General features: G+C 42.9%; 1 protein-coding gene across 1 annotated transcript; it reads right to left on the reverse strand.

The window, feature by feature from the left end:
* Nucleotides 1-714: 714 nt before the first annotated feature.
* Nucleotides 715-18,299, reverse strand: mylipa (myosin regulatory light chain interacting protein a). Its single transcript, XM_083925301.1, has 7 exons — nt 18,100-18,299; nt 16,622-16,812; nt 6,992-7,177; nt 5,201-5,398; nt 4,905-5,069; nt 3,460-3,877; nt 715-2,436 (listed from the first exon to the last, which is right to left on the reverse strand). Exons 1-7 carry the CDS (start codon nt 18,184-18,186, stop codon nt 2,242-2,244), a joined length of 1,440 nt encoding a protein of 479 aa, XP_083781427.1. The 5' UTR covers nt 18,187-18,299; the 3' UTR covers nt 715-2,241.
* Between the last annotated feature and the right edge of the window lie 1,369 nt (nt 18,300-19,668).

The following is a 19,668-nucleotide window of genomic DNA, read 5'->3' on the forward strand; positions in this document are numbered from 1 at the left end:
TAATTTTGCACAAAGGTTCTTAATAAAATTGGAAATTACTCATTTTTCAAGTCTTCATTTCACACAGGAGTATAAAAAACTAGACTTTAATGTTTATCATTATTTCATGAAGGCTATTTATTGAATTACCAGAAAACATGCTTTACCGTGATGTACTATATATATGAAATTACCTAGATCAGGATAGAAGATTTTGGCCATTTTGACCAGCCCTACTTTGTAGTGTCCTCAGTTGTGAAAAATGTCCCCGTATACTGTACTCTGAACATTCCCCTGTGCTCTGTGTCATGTGTAGCATCTTACCCAATCCATCATCTATGGAGCAGATTTACACTTTGTACTTGATGACATCACAAATTAGAGTTTTAGCACTCAGCGTTTTGGGTTTAGGAGAGTTGTTCATGTTTACTAATATTTTTTAATAAGACCATACGAATAACATGTACTGTATGAATTTTCAAAATGGCTGTAGTTTCCCCTTTTTAAAAATGATTCATTAAGTTCAGGAATTACTGGGCTAGTAACTATTTAACTCATTAGTGCACCTAAACATAATATGTTCAATACAAGATACAGTGCAGTCAATGCATTATAATTCCTGAAAGTAGTTCATTTTTTCTGTTTTACTGGTGTCATACTCATTCTGAATAGGGTGTCAAGTGTTAAGTGCTTTCAGATAATAAAACTCACAAATGTCCCAAAAATCCAGTGTTTTTTAAAAAACTTTATTAATACTCTTGTTAAAAACAGAATATATATATAAAAAAGATTTAATTGAGTTATTTTACAGAGCATAGTGGCTTTTGCTTCAGAAAACAGAAACAAATTGCTACTTGAACGATGTGAAAAATAAGAGTCCTTCCCCTGCACTGACTTTAATCAAGTCAGCGTTAAAGAAATAAAGGTTTTCCTTTCCTGTGGAAGGTTTATAACAAACACGGTGTTGCTGCTACATTAAGGCCAAACCCCCTACAGACGTGTGGAAAACTTCCTTGGTAAAGTGACAATATCTTTTTTTTTCCTTTCATTTTCTTAAATATGATCTTTGAAATTAAATAAAACTTGAAAATTAAAAGCTTTTCATAAAGCAAGCAAGTATTGCACTGAGAGATCTCCTAGTACCCTTTAAAATATCAAAAGAAACTCACTCCAGAGAAGAAATGTATAGCTGAGGCTTTCATTAGGAAGCAGTTGCTGCTGGACACATTTCTATTTTTCTTTAACCTTGTGTCTAGTAGGAGAGCATTTGTGCTCTTAATTTCTAACTCTGTTGGCATGGAGACAAAAATGGAAAGGTGCATCAGTCTATGTATCCAGGCTTGTTGTTTTGGACAAGTGGCAGTTAATCAACAAAACCCTTTTCGAGGTGAAGAATGTTGTGGGAGTGTCAGCAAGATACTGCGTTTCACTTCCAAGGTCGCAGTTCTGGTGGGCTAACAGAACCCCATTTAACCCGGGGATCACAAAAACTGGACCGTGGTGGCTTCAGCGCCTGGTGTGTCTTATTAGTATGCAATGCTATACTTAGAGCAGCGCTGCTTAGCCTCTAAATACCCTCTAATTGGCACGGAAAACATGGAACATGAAAAACAAGAAATAAAATCTGAAAGAAAATGCATGTCACTCTCTTACACCATAAAAGTCAGTTCTTGAATCAAAAACATAAGCTTTAAAATGTCAGGAAGCATTAAAAAAAACAAAAGAATAAAAATAAACTCAACCATTATGAAGCGTTTCTAAAACATGTTCATCATATGGTTCGGGTTCTGGGCTAGGAGCCTGATATGGAGCTAAGAAAAACAACTGACATAAATTCAACAAACAAAAAGAATATTTCTATTCTGTATCAGGTCAACTGATGCAATAAATTAAAAAGGACAACAAAAGCCTAATCTAAAATCATCTTATGGCAGGGGATGTTTAAAATAAACAAGATTTGGACAGAATGACACTCAAACCAACAGCAACAATACTAAGAACCAAGCAGACAAACTTATAGTCCAAAGGGAAACAACAAAAACACGCACGCACACACAAACACGCACGCACACACACTAGTCGAGGGAGTGATTCGAAGTGTGTCGATCTTTGATTATTCTCAGGTTTTTTTTATACGTTTGGTAGTTCATGGAGTCCAGGCAGAAAACAAAGAAGGATTAATAATGTTCCTTCTTTATGAAACCATAATCTGGCTGGTTTAGATGCAGAGTGTTTCAGAATGGAGTTTGGTGGAGTTGTCTTTTATGTGTGGTACATCTTGTGGTCGTACTCTGTGGCAGAGCAGCTGTGAGGAGAAGCCATGTCTCTGTGGATGGGTGCAGGGATGCTGCTGCGGTGTTGGTGGTTGTCGGTCAGCGTCAGGTTCAACAGGCTGGTGCAGGTAGGCAGGTAGACATGCTGCACGTGCTCCACCTCCGACCGGCACACGGGACACAACTGAGGGAAAGGAAAGGAAAAGTCATTTAAAGGGCAGAGTATTTGTTGTGAACCCTTTTAGTGGCCCATTAACCTTTTGGCAAGCTTATCCAAAAGAATCTTGGGTAGAATCCTTCTTGTTATGAGCTCATGAAGTGAGAGCTTGTCCACCTGTTTCATGTTAACTAATGTACCAGTCTTGTAATGCACAACAAACTGGGTCAACACATTTCCGTTAGATATGACAAAAGGGTGTAAAAGCCAGCAAAAAAAAAAGGTGCAAGCTAAGAGAATATGTAACCACAATCGCACAGTACAGAGTCAAATTTAAGGTAACTAGTCACGACTCAGGTGATCTGACCCGATCTGTTAATGTTAAGACTGAAGGACACTGTGACAAATATCTTAAAGTAATGGGCAACGAGCTTAACCACGGAAAAAGGATTGCTATAATGTTAAACCCCCCCCTCCAAATAAAAACAGTTTTCACATCATGTTGAAAGCAATAGAACTTTCCTTCACCCCTTATCTTGTCTTGAGTTTCTACTGACTCATTCTCACATCCATTAGCTGGGTCACGTTTCTTAGTTGAGTTAATGGAAGTAAGATTTGCCTGGCTGCTATAATCCTTTTATAAGACACACACACTCACGAACACACGCCATCTGCTTCCGCAAAGATGGGCAACATTCAGCTGATTAAGAGGTGGGGGCAATCAGGTCAGCAGAGTGCTGGCAAAGCTTTGGATGTTGTTGAAAGGACCATAAAAAAAAAGGATGAGAAGTTGGAACGTAAGTATAATTAAAGAGCTTTCTTTACAGCTGAAAACTCAAATTAGGCTGAGGTGCCTTGAGTCATGGACCAAACAGAAAACAAAGCAAAACTTCTTTAGTTTTCAAGCTGTGGCCTTTTTTTTTTTTTTTAATAGTACTGCTTCTAAGGCAGTGTAAGCAGCATCTGCAGTATAGCAAAGGCCAGCAGTACTGTCATTTCTCAGTGTATATAGTACACAACCTAAGGCAATGCTATTGAAAAGCGCCTCACCTGCAGCTGATTTGCGCAGGTCTGGCAACACACCATGTGGCCGCAGGGGCAGAACGCAGCGTCTATCTCCTCCTCGCAGCAGAGCATGCACAGCAGAGCTTCTCTGAGCTTCTGCAGCCGCTCCTGCAGGGCTCGGCTCTGCTGGCAGCTGCTGCAGTCCAGCCCCTCGTCCTGCTGGTCGTCCCGGCTCGGCGAGCGTGAAGGGGAGGAGCGTTCTCCGCCGCCGGACACCAGGTCTGCGACACCTGAGTTGTAGAGGGCGCGGCGGGCGTGGTCGTACACTTCCTTGGAGGTGCGACGGATGTCGAAAACGTACTTCTTGCCCAGGTTGATGTTTTCATTGAGGAAAAGTGAAGCTAGGTGGCCCTTAAAGTCTCTGCTGTACTGCATCATCACGGCGTTGGTTACCGTGTCACACCTGGAAATGGAAATAGGATGAGACATGATTACTACTGTCAGCAAAAATCTGAGCATTTGATTCCGACAAACTACAAATTCCAAACTTTTTCTGCAGTAAGACTCAGAGACCTCTTCTTCCCCTCGTGGTTGTGGAGGTCATGTTTATTTATCCGCTACCCCTTCTGTGCTGTTTATTCAGGCAACACCTAATGTTAATCCTGTTCTGATGCCACATTCACCACTGCGAGATAAACACACGTTTCCAAGCAACCAGGATGATGACATGCCTGCAAAATAAAATTAAAAAAAATCTGCAGACTGAGCTAAAAACCCATCCCTGAAACAAAAGGACAGGGCTGTCTTTTGTACCTTTGTACTATTGTGACTGACAATTTCATAGCTCAGCCATTTGAATTGTCCCTGCTCGCTGCACACATTTTCTACGCAAAGGAAAAAAATGCCACCTCCACCCCACTGAAGACTTTGTCCCATTTTGCGTGCGTTTGTACCACAACAAGTCTTAAAAAAGGGGAAAGAAGCAACTTAGTCAACGTGTACGAATGTGTGAGAATACTCAGGAAGCATGCCGTGCAGAAGAACATGTTTGCAATCTCTTTTATAATCTAGCCTTTAGTAAAGGACAGGGGACGATTAACTGCTCTTTTCTATCATCAAAACAAGTTACAGTAAATGAGGAAGAACCGTTCCAGAAGCAGGTTAGATTTGTGAATGACTAACGACTGTAGCAAAGGCTGTTGGCAGGTATCCGGACAGAGACACAGAACCAAACAGCAGAGCTTTAAATTCATGTTAATCGATATCTTGGCTCGCCATATGTCTATAGCCACCTGCTCTAGTGTGCCTCTAATAATGTAAGGCAATATTGACTATGGAACAGTGCAAAGTGACTAAAAGGCCTGAATCTATTAAAAATCAAACTGCACTGTCTGTGTGTGTGTGTGTGTGTGTGTGTGTGTGTGTGTGTGTGTGTGTGTGTGTGTGTGTGTGTGTGTGTGTGTGTGTGTGTGTGTGTGTGTGTGTCTCACCTGTAGAAAGCATGTGTCTCTGTAATGGCCCGGTACAGACCACTGGCTGCCCGGTTACTGATCAGCTTGAACAAAAGCACCACGCTGTCACTTGTGTCCTTGGTAACCGTCAAGTAAACACTCTTCCCCGACTGGGTGGCAATCTGGATGATTGGATAACTTATTCTAAGAATAGCACAAAGAGAAGAAACAGATAATCAGACGTGTAGTTCCTTCTTCATCGACTGCAACAGGAAACGTACCATCACTATAAAGAATACAACAGAGCTTTTAGCAGAGGTGCAGGTGGAGCATACCTGTTGACTAAGCTGAAGTCCTCCTTGCAAACAGCGATTCCCTCAGGGCCGACTCCGATGGCCAGCCGTTGGCCGTTTGCGTCGCGAGCCCAGTGCCACTCCACGCCGTAATGCTCCAGAGAGGAGACCAGCTGCAGGGCCTGATACTCCACAGTGCCCTGGCTCAAACCTTCCAGAGCCTTGTGTCTGGATATGATGCTGCAGAAGAGAAAAGGTTGGGGAGAGAAAGGAAGAAGGGCAACCATTTCAATTAATTTAGAAAAAAATGAGATGAAAAATGGAAAAAAAGGAAATGACATTTCCTGACAAAGGCTTTTATCATACAGTTAGTATTTTATCTAGGAACACCAGAACAAACAGAATGGCATAATACAAAGCTGAACACACCCTCAGGCGCTAAACTGATTCTCTTTTGACAACTATACTTATGTGATCAATGTTTACAAACTGTGGTGTTGGACAATGCCTAATGGCCAGAAGTGAAAGTCATAAATTGCATTTGCTTTTGTTATGTTATAAAGTTATTTTTTTGTACTTGAATGAATATTTATTAAAAAAAAGTGACCTTTTTTACGTTAATGAAGCATCAGTACTTTTATTCAGGTACATTATTCTAGTACTCTTTCCATTCCTGCTAGTGAGCATATGCATACCATATAGATCCACATCTGGAAAGTAATTCTATGAAACCTGCATACATAACAGGCTGGAGGTAGCAGTGGTGGGCCTGCTGGTTCAATACAGCATATGGATAAAGAGTTCAATATAGCAGGGTTGGCAGATGGGGCTTGACGATGTATCATTTAATAGTCTCTACATGTGTGGAACAGTGGCATGTGCACAGCAAATGGTTCCAGTAGGCCACTCCAGAAGACTGCAACGCTGCAGTTATTCTTGGATACATTCCCAACAGTTGTAAAGTGGCGCAGACACTGCTTTGGAAAATGCGGTGCGGTGTGTGCACAAGTCTTGCACTCTTAAAACCCTTTCAGTATGAAACTGTCACACTCGTTTACAGGGAAAACATTTTAGATGTACAGTGGGAGGTTCTGGGAGCGCAACTCTGCAAACACATGCCATCTGATCCCCTGTCAGCTGCCGTTTGACTGATCTATGTGTGTGTGTGTGTGTGTGTGTGTGTGTGTGTGTGTGTGTGTGTGTGTGTGTGTGTGTGTGTGTGTGTGTGTGTGTGTGTGTGTGTGTGTGTGTGTGTGTGTGTGTGTGTGTGTGTGTGTGTGTGTGTGTGTGTGTGTGTCAAATAACGCGATGTACTCTTATCTAACGTCCTTCACCTCAGATGACTAAAAGACACTGAAATGTATAAAAAATTGCTGCAAAATATAAAAAGACAGCATAAACATTTTAACTTCTTAAGATGAATTTCCCTGAATGCCACCTGCCACACTATACTATCCATAATTCATTCCCATTATTTACTTTTCATCACAACTTTATGGGGTGGACTATCTCCCTCAGAGATAGTGAGGGGGCAGAGCTGAAACACAGAGCAGGTTTCAATGTTAAGCCAGACCTAGATACCTTGTATGTATAGGGGCTATTCAAATGATGTCCAAATTCCAGTCGTCCTGTGTAAACTACCCTAAAACCACTATCATCATCAGTGATGGTTTGAGGTCAGGGCTTTTTATTGTAGTAATCAGAGTCGAGCTAACAGAAGGATTCTGGGCCTGGACTTTTTTTTTTTGTGCATGCTATGCATTCTGAATCAAGAACATTTCAATGTCCTCCTCCTCCTGAGGCCCATGTTGACTTGCTTAAAGAGTGTCCTACCTGTTGATAGTAGTGGTGCTGGGCTCCTCTCCACACAGCTCCGAGTACCAGTACTTGGCTGTGTTTTGGTTGTAGTCGCCAAACTCGGCCTGTGCCAGGAAAGCGCTCAGCTCCTCTGCTTGTTCTGAACCCATACGTAGGTGACCATTATGGAGGTCCTCTTTCACATGCATGAAGAAGACGTGTCTGTCGAACAGGGAGAAGAGAGAACGATGGTCAAAATGGGAAATCTCTGCCCACCTTCACCGTTCAACTGACTTTCATGTGTAAACGTAGAGGAGTCAGTACACGTCACAGTGTGACTGACGTACTGTGCACACACACACATACACACACAAGCAGGTGGTCATTATAGGGTTAGAATTTCCCCGCTGACAGCAGGTGTATGTGTGCAGCAGGAGGAAAAGAAACTGACATTTGTTCAACAGCCACAATGACTCACTTTCTCTACTTCAATTTCTTCCTCAGAACTCACCATTAGAACTTCCTGTACAAGAAGGACTGACTGTGTGTGTGTGTGTTTTTATGTTAATTACTTATTTTGCACAATTTAAAAAAAACATACATAGTGCAAAATAAATAAATAAAAATATTGCATGAACATTGAACCACATTTTTGACAACAAGCTACAGAGACACAGACAGGAGGGCAGCCATTGTAACTCATTGTAAGTCCCATTATGGTACTCAATATTCAGTCTTATTTCCTAATGAGTCACTAGGTTAAAAGTACAAGTACTTCCTCTACTGGAAGAAAAACCACACACACAATCAGTCCTGTAACCTCTTTCACAGGAAGTTCTTATAGTGAGATATGAGGAAGAAATTGAAGTAGAGAAAGTGAGTAATTGTAGCATAAACAGTGAAGGATGAGGAGAAAAAAATCCCAGAGGGCTTATTTGAATCATCCGCCATTAAAAAAGAAATTCACAAAGTTATTGAGATTTTAAAAACACACAAAAAGTATTATTAAAGATTTCCATTTACAAGCCCCCACTGGTCTTGTTTTGCCACTTTGGGGGATTCTTGTCTAAAATGAGATGGATTTTTATAAAGTGATGGTTAGGAAAATAGTTTAAAGATTAATGTTGATCAAACTGTTATTGTTTGGGCTGAAAGATTTATTGAGAACACTGAGTTTTAGTATGGCCAAGGAAAACATCTAAATTCTCAACAACAACAAAAAGAATACGCCAAGGCAGGTCCTTTCCATTGTTTTGACCAGAAGATGTGAGGAATTCTTTCCTTCTAGCAGCAGGAGACAAAATGTCAAGAGTAACACCCAGACTGACCCATGAAGAGCGCTGAACTGGAGTAACCTAAAAGGATCTTTCCTTGAGATTACCTATGGCACAGTAACCTTAAGAAGATTGTACAGCCTGCCTCCAGTCACCTGCTTGCTTCTGTTACCACAAACTAGTTGGACAGCTTTGTCACTGGCCACTGTTGTTGACTAGCTGGGATCCTGTTGGTGTGCTTGGTGACTTCAGGGCTTTCATTTGACATCTAAACGTCATTAGTTCTCCCCACATCTTTCACAAATTAGATATAGTCAATCTAACATTGTCCATTTCTATAGAGCTTACTTGGCAATGCCAGAAATCAAAAGTAGAACTTTGGCATCCTCTGCTAACAAGAGTTCCAGCAGTAGACGAATTTAATGTTTAAAAAAAGAAAACGGCGTTCACATCCTGATGTGGTCGACTAAAAGAAGACTGCGCCAGAAACTGCTTGTTTTTTCCGGGGGGGGGGGGGGGGGGGGGGGATCTCCCTTGGGCTACAGTTCTCTTTGAAGCATGATGCAGAGACATTTTTCATTTGTGCAAATCAGGTCACACTGTGACTTGAGGATATTTGAAAGGTTTAGAGGGACACCAAGTAGAGGGGGAAGGTAGCACTCATCACCCCATCTATTAACTTAACATGAACCCAGTGTGTTTTGTTTATGCAGAAAGGGCATCTTGCTGAGATGTCTTGTGGGAACTGCAGGTGGGGGAGGACGCGGGAACGAGCAGGAGTTGACGTTTCCTCTGTCCGCCATATGGGACTGAAACCCAGACTCTTGAGGGAGAAGCAGAAACGCACAACTGGCGGCACAATACGCACACTTGTGTATTGCTTCAGTGTGCAATAACAGAGGCACACCTCATCCAACGCACATTCGCCGTGCTTCTAAAGAGCAACAACAGTAGCGAGAGCAGCTGTGAGGTGCACAAACAAAGTCGTCTACGCCGCCCCGTGATAAAGCCAGACCATAACAACGAAGCCCCGTAGCTGACTAGCCTCAGGCATAACAAACATTGCTTTGATATGGTGTTAAACATCCCATTCCCTCCAACGCGCGCACACACACAAACACTGCTCTCTATTGTGTCAGGCCCAGCAGGCATCATGTGATGGAGCGCTGCTAGTTAGCTACCTGCCTGATACAAACAATAGGGCTGACTGGAGTTTACTACAGGGTGCCGACAAAGGGTTATTATAGGGCGAGCTGCGGAGGTTACTTTAGTTCAGGCGGGGATTGGCAAGGGGTTAAGATCGGTCACTGTGCCACTGAGTAAGGCATTACATATATTCAAAAGTTTCCTTCAGTGCAAGTCACGGCCTGTTAGTTGGGTGTTGTGTCACTGACAGAATATGTAACATGGGTTTAACCTCGGCGTTGTTTCAGTTATTTGTCATCCGTGACAACGTGGACTATTTGGGCTGCTGAGCAAGACCTCTGACTGTTTTGTTTTCAGTGTTGTGGGCACCAGCATGTGTAAACAGGTGTGCATGCTTTGATGAGCTCAAGCCAAAATTCCAATTTAGAAGAAAACACCAGCCGTTACAGTAGGACAGGTTAACAGGCACTGCCCCAGAGGTAACTACAGTTCAACAAAAGCCATTCCTGCCCAACTTCCCTGAGGCTGAATGAGAGCCATCAGAGAATCACTTTGCCAAACACTGCAAATACATGACTGAAATGGACAACACACAGCTGCTCCACACTCAGGAGGTAACAATTTATTTTTTCCCAAGGCCCCTGTGAAGCTACACTGCTACTTTATCTGCTCCATACATCAGCTTTGTGCAGCAGTGAAAACTCACTCCATAACTCTCAATATGAGGAGGGCAAATGTTTTCTACCAAATTACCCTACTGCCTTTTGTGGCCTCTAAATTAAGCAGATAGCTTCTCAGACAGCTGTCCCAGGATCGGTCTGTTCATGGTGTAGTGTGGTGCTGCCTCAGCACCTGTCAAGGTCCATCGTAAACTCAGGCCGGGGGAGAGACTGCATCATATAAATCCGTACGCGGTGTTTGAGACTAACCTTTTTAAAAATGTTTCACGAGTGGGCACAACATTTGAGACCTACTGCTGTGACGTGACTGGTTTTGTTATTGCTGTACAAAACCCTTCAGGTTTACACAGGCTTGTAACCAAGCTGGAAAGACATGAGAAAATGGAATGAATAGATTACTACTACAACCCCCCCGAACGAACATCTGTGACTGTCAAGAGAGTGTCCCGGTTAGAAGGAAAAAAGGACTTCAAATCTGGTTCTTGTTGGGATGTGAGGATGCTATGCTACATCAGTGTCACACTCGGGAAGCTGTTCGTCTGCAGCTAGACCTCCTGTCTGCTCCCGCCCGTTTGATTCAGCATTTCATGACTAACACATTTGCACACCCATCGTGACGGATTCATCCGTACACACTGAGGCCATCATCACGCTGTTGCCTCATCCCTCAGACCGGCCGTCACCAACATACCAGACACAGACTGAATGAAGGGAAGTCTCTAGACCAAAGCCTCATGTCCTGCTTTAACTACACTGTGTACATCTCAGCACTGCTTTGTCTTTCATGGGGAGATAACCCATAATCAGAGTCTTAAGAGGCTTACCTATTTACAGCTGTAAGACCCCTGTGAATGCTTAAAGCATAGTAAAAATAAATGCTATTTTTAAAATAGTGGTTGCGTGAAGGAAGAGGTCATGTAGGGTGCTGCAGGATTGTTTGAATACTTGACTGCTTGGCTGGAATAATTAAATTAAAGCAGGCCTGAACCCTGAGAAAGAATATGGGAAAACAGGTCACTGGATACAGAGTTGAGCTAAGGCGATGTGGGCGAGATCATTTAAGGTTTTCCAGTTGATTTCCTCCGCAGAGTCTTTTAAGTATTCAAATAATATCTAAATATCCATAATGCAGCATTTGGGCATTTTAAGCAACTCCTTGTTGAGCTATTTAGAACTTTTCAAATGAGAATTCGAGAAATCTTTACACATTTCTATCTGTCCGATGTCAGAGAAAAAAACAAAGAACAAGCGTACATATTCAAGTAACCGGACACTCATTACTAAGTCAACTAAACCCTCTAGTCTGTCGCGTCCATCTATAAAACCATTGTCTCATTTTAATGTCTTCTACCCCAGCTCAGTGTCTGTTCTCCCCACTCTGCAGAAAGTCAGCTGCCTCACTTCACAGAAGAACAAAACGTCCCCACTAACTGAAACCTAACACCTCTGCCTGGAGACTGCGACTCATCCAGCCAATCACCAGTAGAGTTTCCGACCTCATCGGTTGGGCTCTAAACAATGCGGTTTGTAAGCTAGTCAAATGACACACTGCCAGGAGCTGTGCGCTGTGAGGTTACTAGCGGTCAATGAACTATAGTAAACCCTGCTAAACATCTTCTCCCCAAGGTGTGGGACTGAATGGGAAAAAAAATATATCAGACTAAAGCGCTTATCAAAAGTTACTTATCAAATTGTACAATTTACCAGAAAGTTAGAAAACAATAATTTCAAGCACTAGATATAACACGTGCGCCTTTGCTCTGGGCCGAGTTAAATACAGCAATAAAACAAAGAAGCTGTTTGTATGCTAAATGCCTTGTGTGTTACAGGCTGGTGCTCTGTACTGGATGGTAAAACGGTGATTAAAGCTCCGCATTAATCCTAAATTCTGCTGCCAAACAAATAAAACACTTATGTCGTTCTTGGACGAGGGCTAATGTTATGGCTTCAAAAGGAGACAAATATCAGCCGTGGGTTACTCGAGTGCACAACAAACGATGGAGGAAAGAACCTCTCGGGGCTGGAAAAAGCTACTAATTATTGATGATGGAGCATGCTGATAAAGACTTGGGTGGCTTTATTCAACACTTGAAGACCCACAGGCATCTTGTGTGTTTTTTTTACTGGCTTGATCGTCTCTGTAGCCTGCCACGGCGAGCTAACCATTATAACTTGTGTGTGACCTGAATACATTACCTCAAATTGTTTTCTGATGAGCATTCAGTTGAAGAGGCGGAGTAGAGAGGTAATGCTCTAGTCTCCGTTTTCATGAGTGAACGAATGTATGATGAAACTGCAATTTAATGTTGGAGATAACAAAGCTGAACTATCCCCAATATCAAGTGAAGTCAAGTTATCCTCCAGCTGCACAATTTATTGGTGATGATGAATTCAAAATTAAGCCTTATTGGAACATCTTTCCACAAACTCTACACAGGGTTCTATCCTACTGTGCACTGGGGGAAAGGCAAGGAAACCCCCTGGACAGATCGATAGTCTGACGCAAGGTTACCACACGCATTCACCTCTACAGGTTTAATCTCCAATCCTTACTGGCTTGCTTTTGAACTGCCTTGGATTATGTAAGGAGGAAAGGGACACTGCCTCGTGTGCTATGACATCAACAGAGCAAAGTCCTTCGAGTTAGATTTAAATATTTTGATCCCGGAATTGTTTCCAGTACTGTACTGCGTCACAGAACCGACATGTTTGACTTTGAGGATATGAATGTCTGTCTTTTAGCTTTGCCTGTCGGTGTTAGCTATTCTCAAAGACTTGTTTGATGACACAGATGGTGAAAATTTCAGGGATTGTACGGCTTTTTTTAAAAGGGAAAAGTTCAAGCACTTTCAAGGAACCTAAACCAAGTTTCCAGACCCTTGAAGAATTTATCATCACATCTTAATTGTTAGTATAACGGAGCAGAGCGGGGGGAAAAAACCCCGCTCCCTTTTCATTTCGCCTCAATTTTGAGTCAGTGAGGCTCTTGTGTGAGACAACACATAAATATGACAACGGCACTGAGAACTTGTGTAGATTAAACACCGGATTATGTTGAAAATCAAACCTATTTTTAGCATATTCCTCACCTTGAAAACATAACGGTTTAAATCAAGTATTTTAGAAACTCAAGAATTTGAACAAACACTGCATTTCAATTTCACACGAAGAAAAAAACCCCACAAGTAAGCCTGCATGCAAATACATTGAGATATAATTATTAAAATGATTAGAATGAGTCCTTGTTGATTTAAAACTCATTTGGCTTCTGGTGTGGATTTGAAGTGGAGATAAGCTCAACGCCTGAGCAGGTGAACAGGTTAACAATAAGGACCTCTAATTAAGCCTGTACCGATGGCTGTGCCCTTTCAGGATATCCAGCGTTTGCCTGATCAGAATGTTAAATACAAGGGCTAATGAAGGGAAAACTTTCACATCTCTAAACCACACACCCCCTCTAGCAAGTGGTGTTTAATGATGCAGATAACACAGGCTGTTGTTGAGGCCCTTGGGTCAGTTACCCTTAACCAATGAAAAGTGTTATTTCCTACAGTGGATGCGTCATGGAAATACAGATGAAGACAAATCAGGTGTCCTTTTATCCAACTATATTTTTGAAAAACAGCTTTAGTTTCGCACTGGCATTAAATAAAGCCGACAAAAATGTCGGAAGCATCTTTCAATGCAACCATCTCAAACCACTGGAAGATTTGCATTGCCCTGCTTCAATCTTTCTTCAATCTGACACCTTCAGGTGCACAAAATAGAAACTTGGAGAAGAGATGATGAAGGTCATTTTATGCATTTGCAAAAGGTTTCTTATTTGCAAAGAAAGCTGGGGAAATACTCAATTTATAAAACAACGCTGGGAGAGATGGGAGACTGGAGAATCATAAAGAAATGAGAATAAAGAAAAAGGGGTTTACTTAAAAAGGTTATATAGGTATTACTGATTGAAGGAAATTTGAATACTATGTGGATCTGATTCTGGAGAACATTTTCAGTATAAGTAGGCCCTACAAAAAGAAGAAAATGTATTAACACAAAGGACACAAATAGTCGACTGCATGTGAGCAAGAACACGCAAGTGACCTGCTAGGCTTTACGTGGCAGCAAGAGTATACAGCAGCTTACATAAGAGGCTCTGAGCGCGCTCAGTCCAGTGCAGGTTATGTAATAAGGTCTATAAGAAGGGCATAAAAAAAAAAGAGGCCCACCCCACAGCTCAAGTGAGAGTTAACATGCAGTTCCTTTTGCTTTGTGCATACGCTGCTGAGAACACTTATTCACATGCTTGTGAAACTAGTTAGTGTGGTCATAATGTGAACGTGTGTCAAGGGCTCATATTGGGTTTCAACTTCAACTTCTGAAACTTTTTTTTTAAAAATAGCCCAAGATGCTGTGTGAAACATTTCTGTAGACACAGACTTGACACATTCTAGACGCATGTGTATAACAAAAGTGTGCAATGTTTTTGCCATGATGAGGTGTGCCTGCTTGCATGCATTGCAGCATGCCTGCAGTCAGAACACAGAGTGGAGGCAGCGGTAGCCTTAAGTAGGTCAAAGGTGACAGCGCAAGAAATGAGTGAAATGGGGCCCTGCTGGGACCTCAAAGCACTAATTCACTCAAATTATGAAGATTATTCCCCACAAGCATGCTATTTATGAATTCTTGACTCTTTTGAATGAAATACAGCAGTTTCCCAGTTGGTCACCAAAATACCCCTGCTGTGTACTGTCCACATGCCCTCATCTAAAATCAATGCCATTGTTTGCCTCCCCACCACTTCAATGCTATCACATCTGAGCAGATGGATGGCATGAAGGCTGGGCCAAAATTAAACACCTAACTTGACAGCATGTTGGTGTGTTCCATGTGTGAGAATTCATTAGCAGCAACCCCACATACTCTGTCCTGCCATCTCACTTCTTTATCTCACCTTTTTTTTTTTAACAACGTCATGACCCCCGCCCGACGCCAGCCATCTGCTGATAACCCCTGCTAATCTAGTGGAGGTCAGAGCGCAGGCAGCCAAGTGTCTCCCCTGCTGCCTCTCACTTTTTTCTTCTAAAGGTTGCCAAATATGGGCCAGTGCGTGGAGAGAGGTGGGTGGAGGGTGACTGAGATGGAAAGACAGGAAGGGTGAGGGGACTGTTTCGATCTGACAGAGATAAAAAAAAATATATATATATATATATATATATATGCCGAGAGCACAAAGTTGATATCTTTATATTTGAAGAGAGGAAAGAAGGGGGTGGGGAAACAGCGGATGGTGGGGCAGTGGGTGAACTGGGGAACAACTGAGGGCTTACTGGAATGCCAAGCAGCAAATCCTGGCCAAGGCAGATACATGTCAGTTTAATGAACAGTTCTAGTGGCATGCTGTTTGTGAGTGTGAGAGCGAGAGGGCAAGAGCAGCGTGGCATCGCTTAAAAAGACACCAAACTAATTTTCCCTCAAGTCTGTCCTGCCTCCGCATCCATGGTTCCCACCACGCAGTATCAAACTTCTCGTGGCACCGCCTGGGGTGAATATATCATCCACAATATCGCACTAGACACTGTGTGTAAAATTGGTTTTTTTTGGACAGGTTCTGAGGGCTGCGAATGCAATTGCTATTTATAACTTCAAACGAAACTGGGGCTGAGGAGTACTGAGTCTAGACTTGTCAAGGGTTTTTTGTTTTTTCTGAATAGTATTCTTTTTCTCCCCCTTAAAACTAATCTGGTAAAGAGGAAGTTGTGACTCTTATGTTTTATGGGCTATGGCAGGTTTTTTGCGGGCTACTGTGCTTCTAAAATGAAAATATAACTAGTATTTCAGGTAAATGTGATTAAAAAAATCTCATAAAGAGCGTATGAACGTATATACTGGTTCTCTAAAAGTCAATAATAATAATAATAATAATAATAATACAAATGTCACTATGAAAACCAGCTGCAACAGTTACTGCTAATGATGACACAGGAAAACAAAATCTATGACGAAAAACACCCTAGACTGGCACGTCACGGTTTCCAAATAGCATCTGCAAAAACCCCAAATGGAGGAGTGTGCTTTTGTTCAGACAAAAATGGCCATAAACAATTGAAACAAAAAGAAAGCACAACAAAAGTTATTTTGGGTTGAATGGGGGCTGTGACAGAGGTCCTGGCTGCCGCACAGAGGGTCCCTGGGGGCAGGCGCAGAGCGACACATGCCCCCAGGGCTGCTGGATCACATTTCCTGCTTGAAGCTCCATCAAAAGGAACTTTAGTAACCCCGGATGGGTTTGGGGAAGAGGTTACTACAGGGCATTCTACTGTACTGTTAACAAAAGTGATTAGATTAAGCTTTGGGAACACCCTAATGATAGCTTTGTTTACTTCCGGCATGCACGCATCATTGCATGTCATACTGCATGCAGTCATAACATTTTTTACTGAACATTTTTAGAGAAAGAAGCTGATTTTCAGGTACTAGGTAGAGAATATATTCTAAAGGAAGTGGTTCGTTATCTGTTCATACGGACGTAAACAAATGTGACGTGGTGAGGTTTGCACGCAAGTTGGTAAACATACCTCGTCTGTTCCTGCAGAATGAGATGGGGCTCCACGAAAAACTTGACCCGCAGCCTCAGCCGACAGGGCGTCACATTATCCATCTGCTGGCAGATGCGGTTCCTTAGATTCAGCCACAGGTTCTCTCCTTTGCTGCCTGTGAACTGCAGCCCAAAGTAGTCTACTTCAATTATGCCCAACTTTCTGCAAACCTGGAAAGAGAAGAAACAAATGTGGTCACCAAGGGAGGACTTTGAATAAAGAAATTAAAAAAAAGAGACCCTATAACTCTGCGGGAGGAAGTATCACGGCACATTCTGACGGCTTCTATCAAAAGGTGCACCATTTCACAGCAGGACAGTACAATTGTGGACAGGTCCTCTTGAGTTTTGAGTTGTGGCAGCAAGTGAAATGTCCTTGAACTACACAATCCATATTGGCTTTGGTCTCCTAGTGGAGTGGCAAGAATGAAGAGAATTCTCCAACGGGAATCAATAAAAGTTTCACAAGATTTAAGAGGGAAGAAAATCAGACTGCTTTCTATCACTTTGTTCATTAGTCTTTCTGCTTCCCCCAGTGCTACTCTCACACAGATAAAACCCCATCAATATTCTAAAGCTCACGATGGGGTGGAAGTAAACTTGGAGGCTCTCCCGTGGTAAAAAAATAAAAAGGGGGTTCATCAAACCCCACAATCCCACGCCCCCTCGTGCGGCCGCAGGCGGCCATGGGGTTATTACATAACTGCTGGAGAACGTCTGCAGGGAAGCCGGAGATAAAACTCATTCATATCCACAGGCAAGTTGGGGCCATGCCATGCATTTGAAGAAGCAGCTTAAAAATACACAACAAGAGGCTACTGATGAAAGGAAAAGCTCGCACGCTTGACTGTTTGCGTCCACTTTGGGAGGGAAAAGAGGTGAAACAACTTTAACTCAGAGAGAAGTTTCAGTTAAGAGTAGGCGAGAACGTTGAGCGCTCGTGGAGACAGAAGAATGAACTCTAGTAACCCCGACAAAGCCATCTGCCTGTGACTTTAAAGCCGCGCAGGTAGAGGCTGACCCGACAGTTTTACCACAATGTATCAAAACTTTACTATCCAGATCCAAGTCGTGCGTTTCAACTAGGAATTTGCGTTTTTTTAAGGTCTCATCGTTACAAACAGATGTTCTTTTTCTCTGCACGTTGCGCGCAGCAGAACATTTTGTTTCCGCAGTCCCCATCTGCAACAACGAAACAGGTCGGTAGTTTGTCTGCAGATGAAGTGAATTGTTGGTCAAGCAGCGGGTGCATTTTCTTTATGCATCCCTTGCGCAGAAACAATTCCTCGGTTTTATTTGCCAGAATAATTAAGCGATCGAGCCGAAGTTTTTAGAACATCTTTAAGTTTTTGCCTACAAGACAAACCGGAGCACTGCTGCCATACCTCACCATGATCATTTCTTTCTTAAAGGTATCACAATAACGAAAACGTGATGTGTATTCCACCGCAGCCTTACCTTATTCAGACAGTCCTCACCGTTCGCCTTCCCATCAACTTCCACTTCCATCACCACAGAATCCGGACGAGTAACGTGGCAGAGCATTTTGGCTGTGAATTGTGTAAATCTTTGGTGTGCCACTCTTTAAAAAAAAAATAATACAAACTCTTCTCGAGCCCTCTTCAACTCCCCCTACATCAAGCCTTCCTCACTTTCATAGCCCTTCCACTCTTGTGTGGCAAGTCCGTATCCACCAGCTGTAGGCTATATCAATGAAACGCCATGCACGGCGCCGCCTATTTACAGCCGACCAATGGTGGCCCGTTTGACGTGAGCGCTGCAAAGCTCCAACCAATCAGAAGTCGTGTGACATCCGCACGCGTTCTCCTCTGGGCTCGAGCTCGCCTCCCCTCCCGTGCCTGGAAGTGTGAGGCGTGCACTGCGCCCTCGTCTGGCTCGCCTGTTGCGTGGCGCTAAAGTGGCTTTTCAACTCACCTGCTCCTAATGAATTAGACATTTCAGCGAACTGCAGGGTGAGTTTAATGGCTTGTGTACGGGCTTTGTGTGTGAATAATGTATGGGAATGCAGCACAAAAATAGCTGTGATAACGGGAAAAAATATCCCGCCCGCAGCTGCTGTCCAAAGCTTTTATGAATTTTTCATGATGGCGTCGCCCCCCCCCCGTCGTGTTTCCAACTCAGTTCCACATTTTCTTTTCACTGTGCTCCTCCTCGTGTAACACCACGTTTTGTCCTTGAACCGAAGACAGGTTGGCTGAAAGGACGGTGTTCACTTTTTATTTGTTGCTCTATCAAGGTGATAGAAGGTACAAGAGAAACTGAATTGTCTTCAGTTCTGATATGAACAGTTATCAAATCATGAGGGGTGATGAAAGTTTTTTGCGTCTCACACGTTCGTTGAAACTCTTTTCACCCAGGATATTTTGGGTTCCTTTCTTTGCAAACTCTTCTCTAAACCAGGGGTTCTTTTAGTTGACAGAATGAAGAGGAAGAATACCTTTATTGGTCCCTCTTCATTTTACACACACATGCACAGACAGGATATATACATGCAACCAATGGAGAGATGTTAGAGCGAGGGGGCTGCCAGTGACCGGCGCCCGGGCAGTTGGGGGTTCGGTGCCTTGCTCAACAGCACCTCGGCAGTGCCCAGGAGATGAACTGGCACCACTCCAGCCACCAGTCCACACTCCATTCATGGTCCACACAGGGACTAGAACCAGCATCCCTCCGGTTCCCAGCCTAGTCACCTATGGACTGAGCTACTACCGCCCCAAAGCAGGCACCCCTACAAATAGCCTACACAGCTTTTTATGGTGCATACAATACTAAGGTATTATCATTATTGACTTATTCATAGACTTATACATCATATGTTAATGTTAAACATACATTTGGAAGGCACAGTGAAACCTTCAGCTCAATTGTATCTGTATATCTACCTTAGTGGCTCCCTTACCTATAAGCCAGATAAGTAAGCTTATCAAGGTTCCATCCATCCATCTTCAACCGCTTATCGGGGTCGTGGGGGGGTTGGAGCCGATCCCAGCTGACTATCAAGGTTGT

Source organism: Echiichthys vipera (genome assembly GCF_963691815.1).
Source record: "Echiichthys vipera genome assembly, chromosome: 13".
NCBI classification, from domain to species: domain Eukaryota; kingdom Metazoa; phylum Chordata; class Actinopteri; order Perciformes; family Trachinidae; genus Echiichthys; species Echiichthys vipera.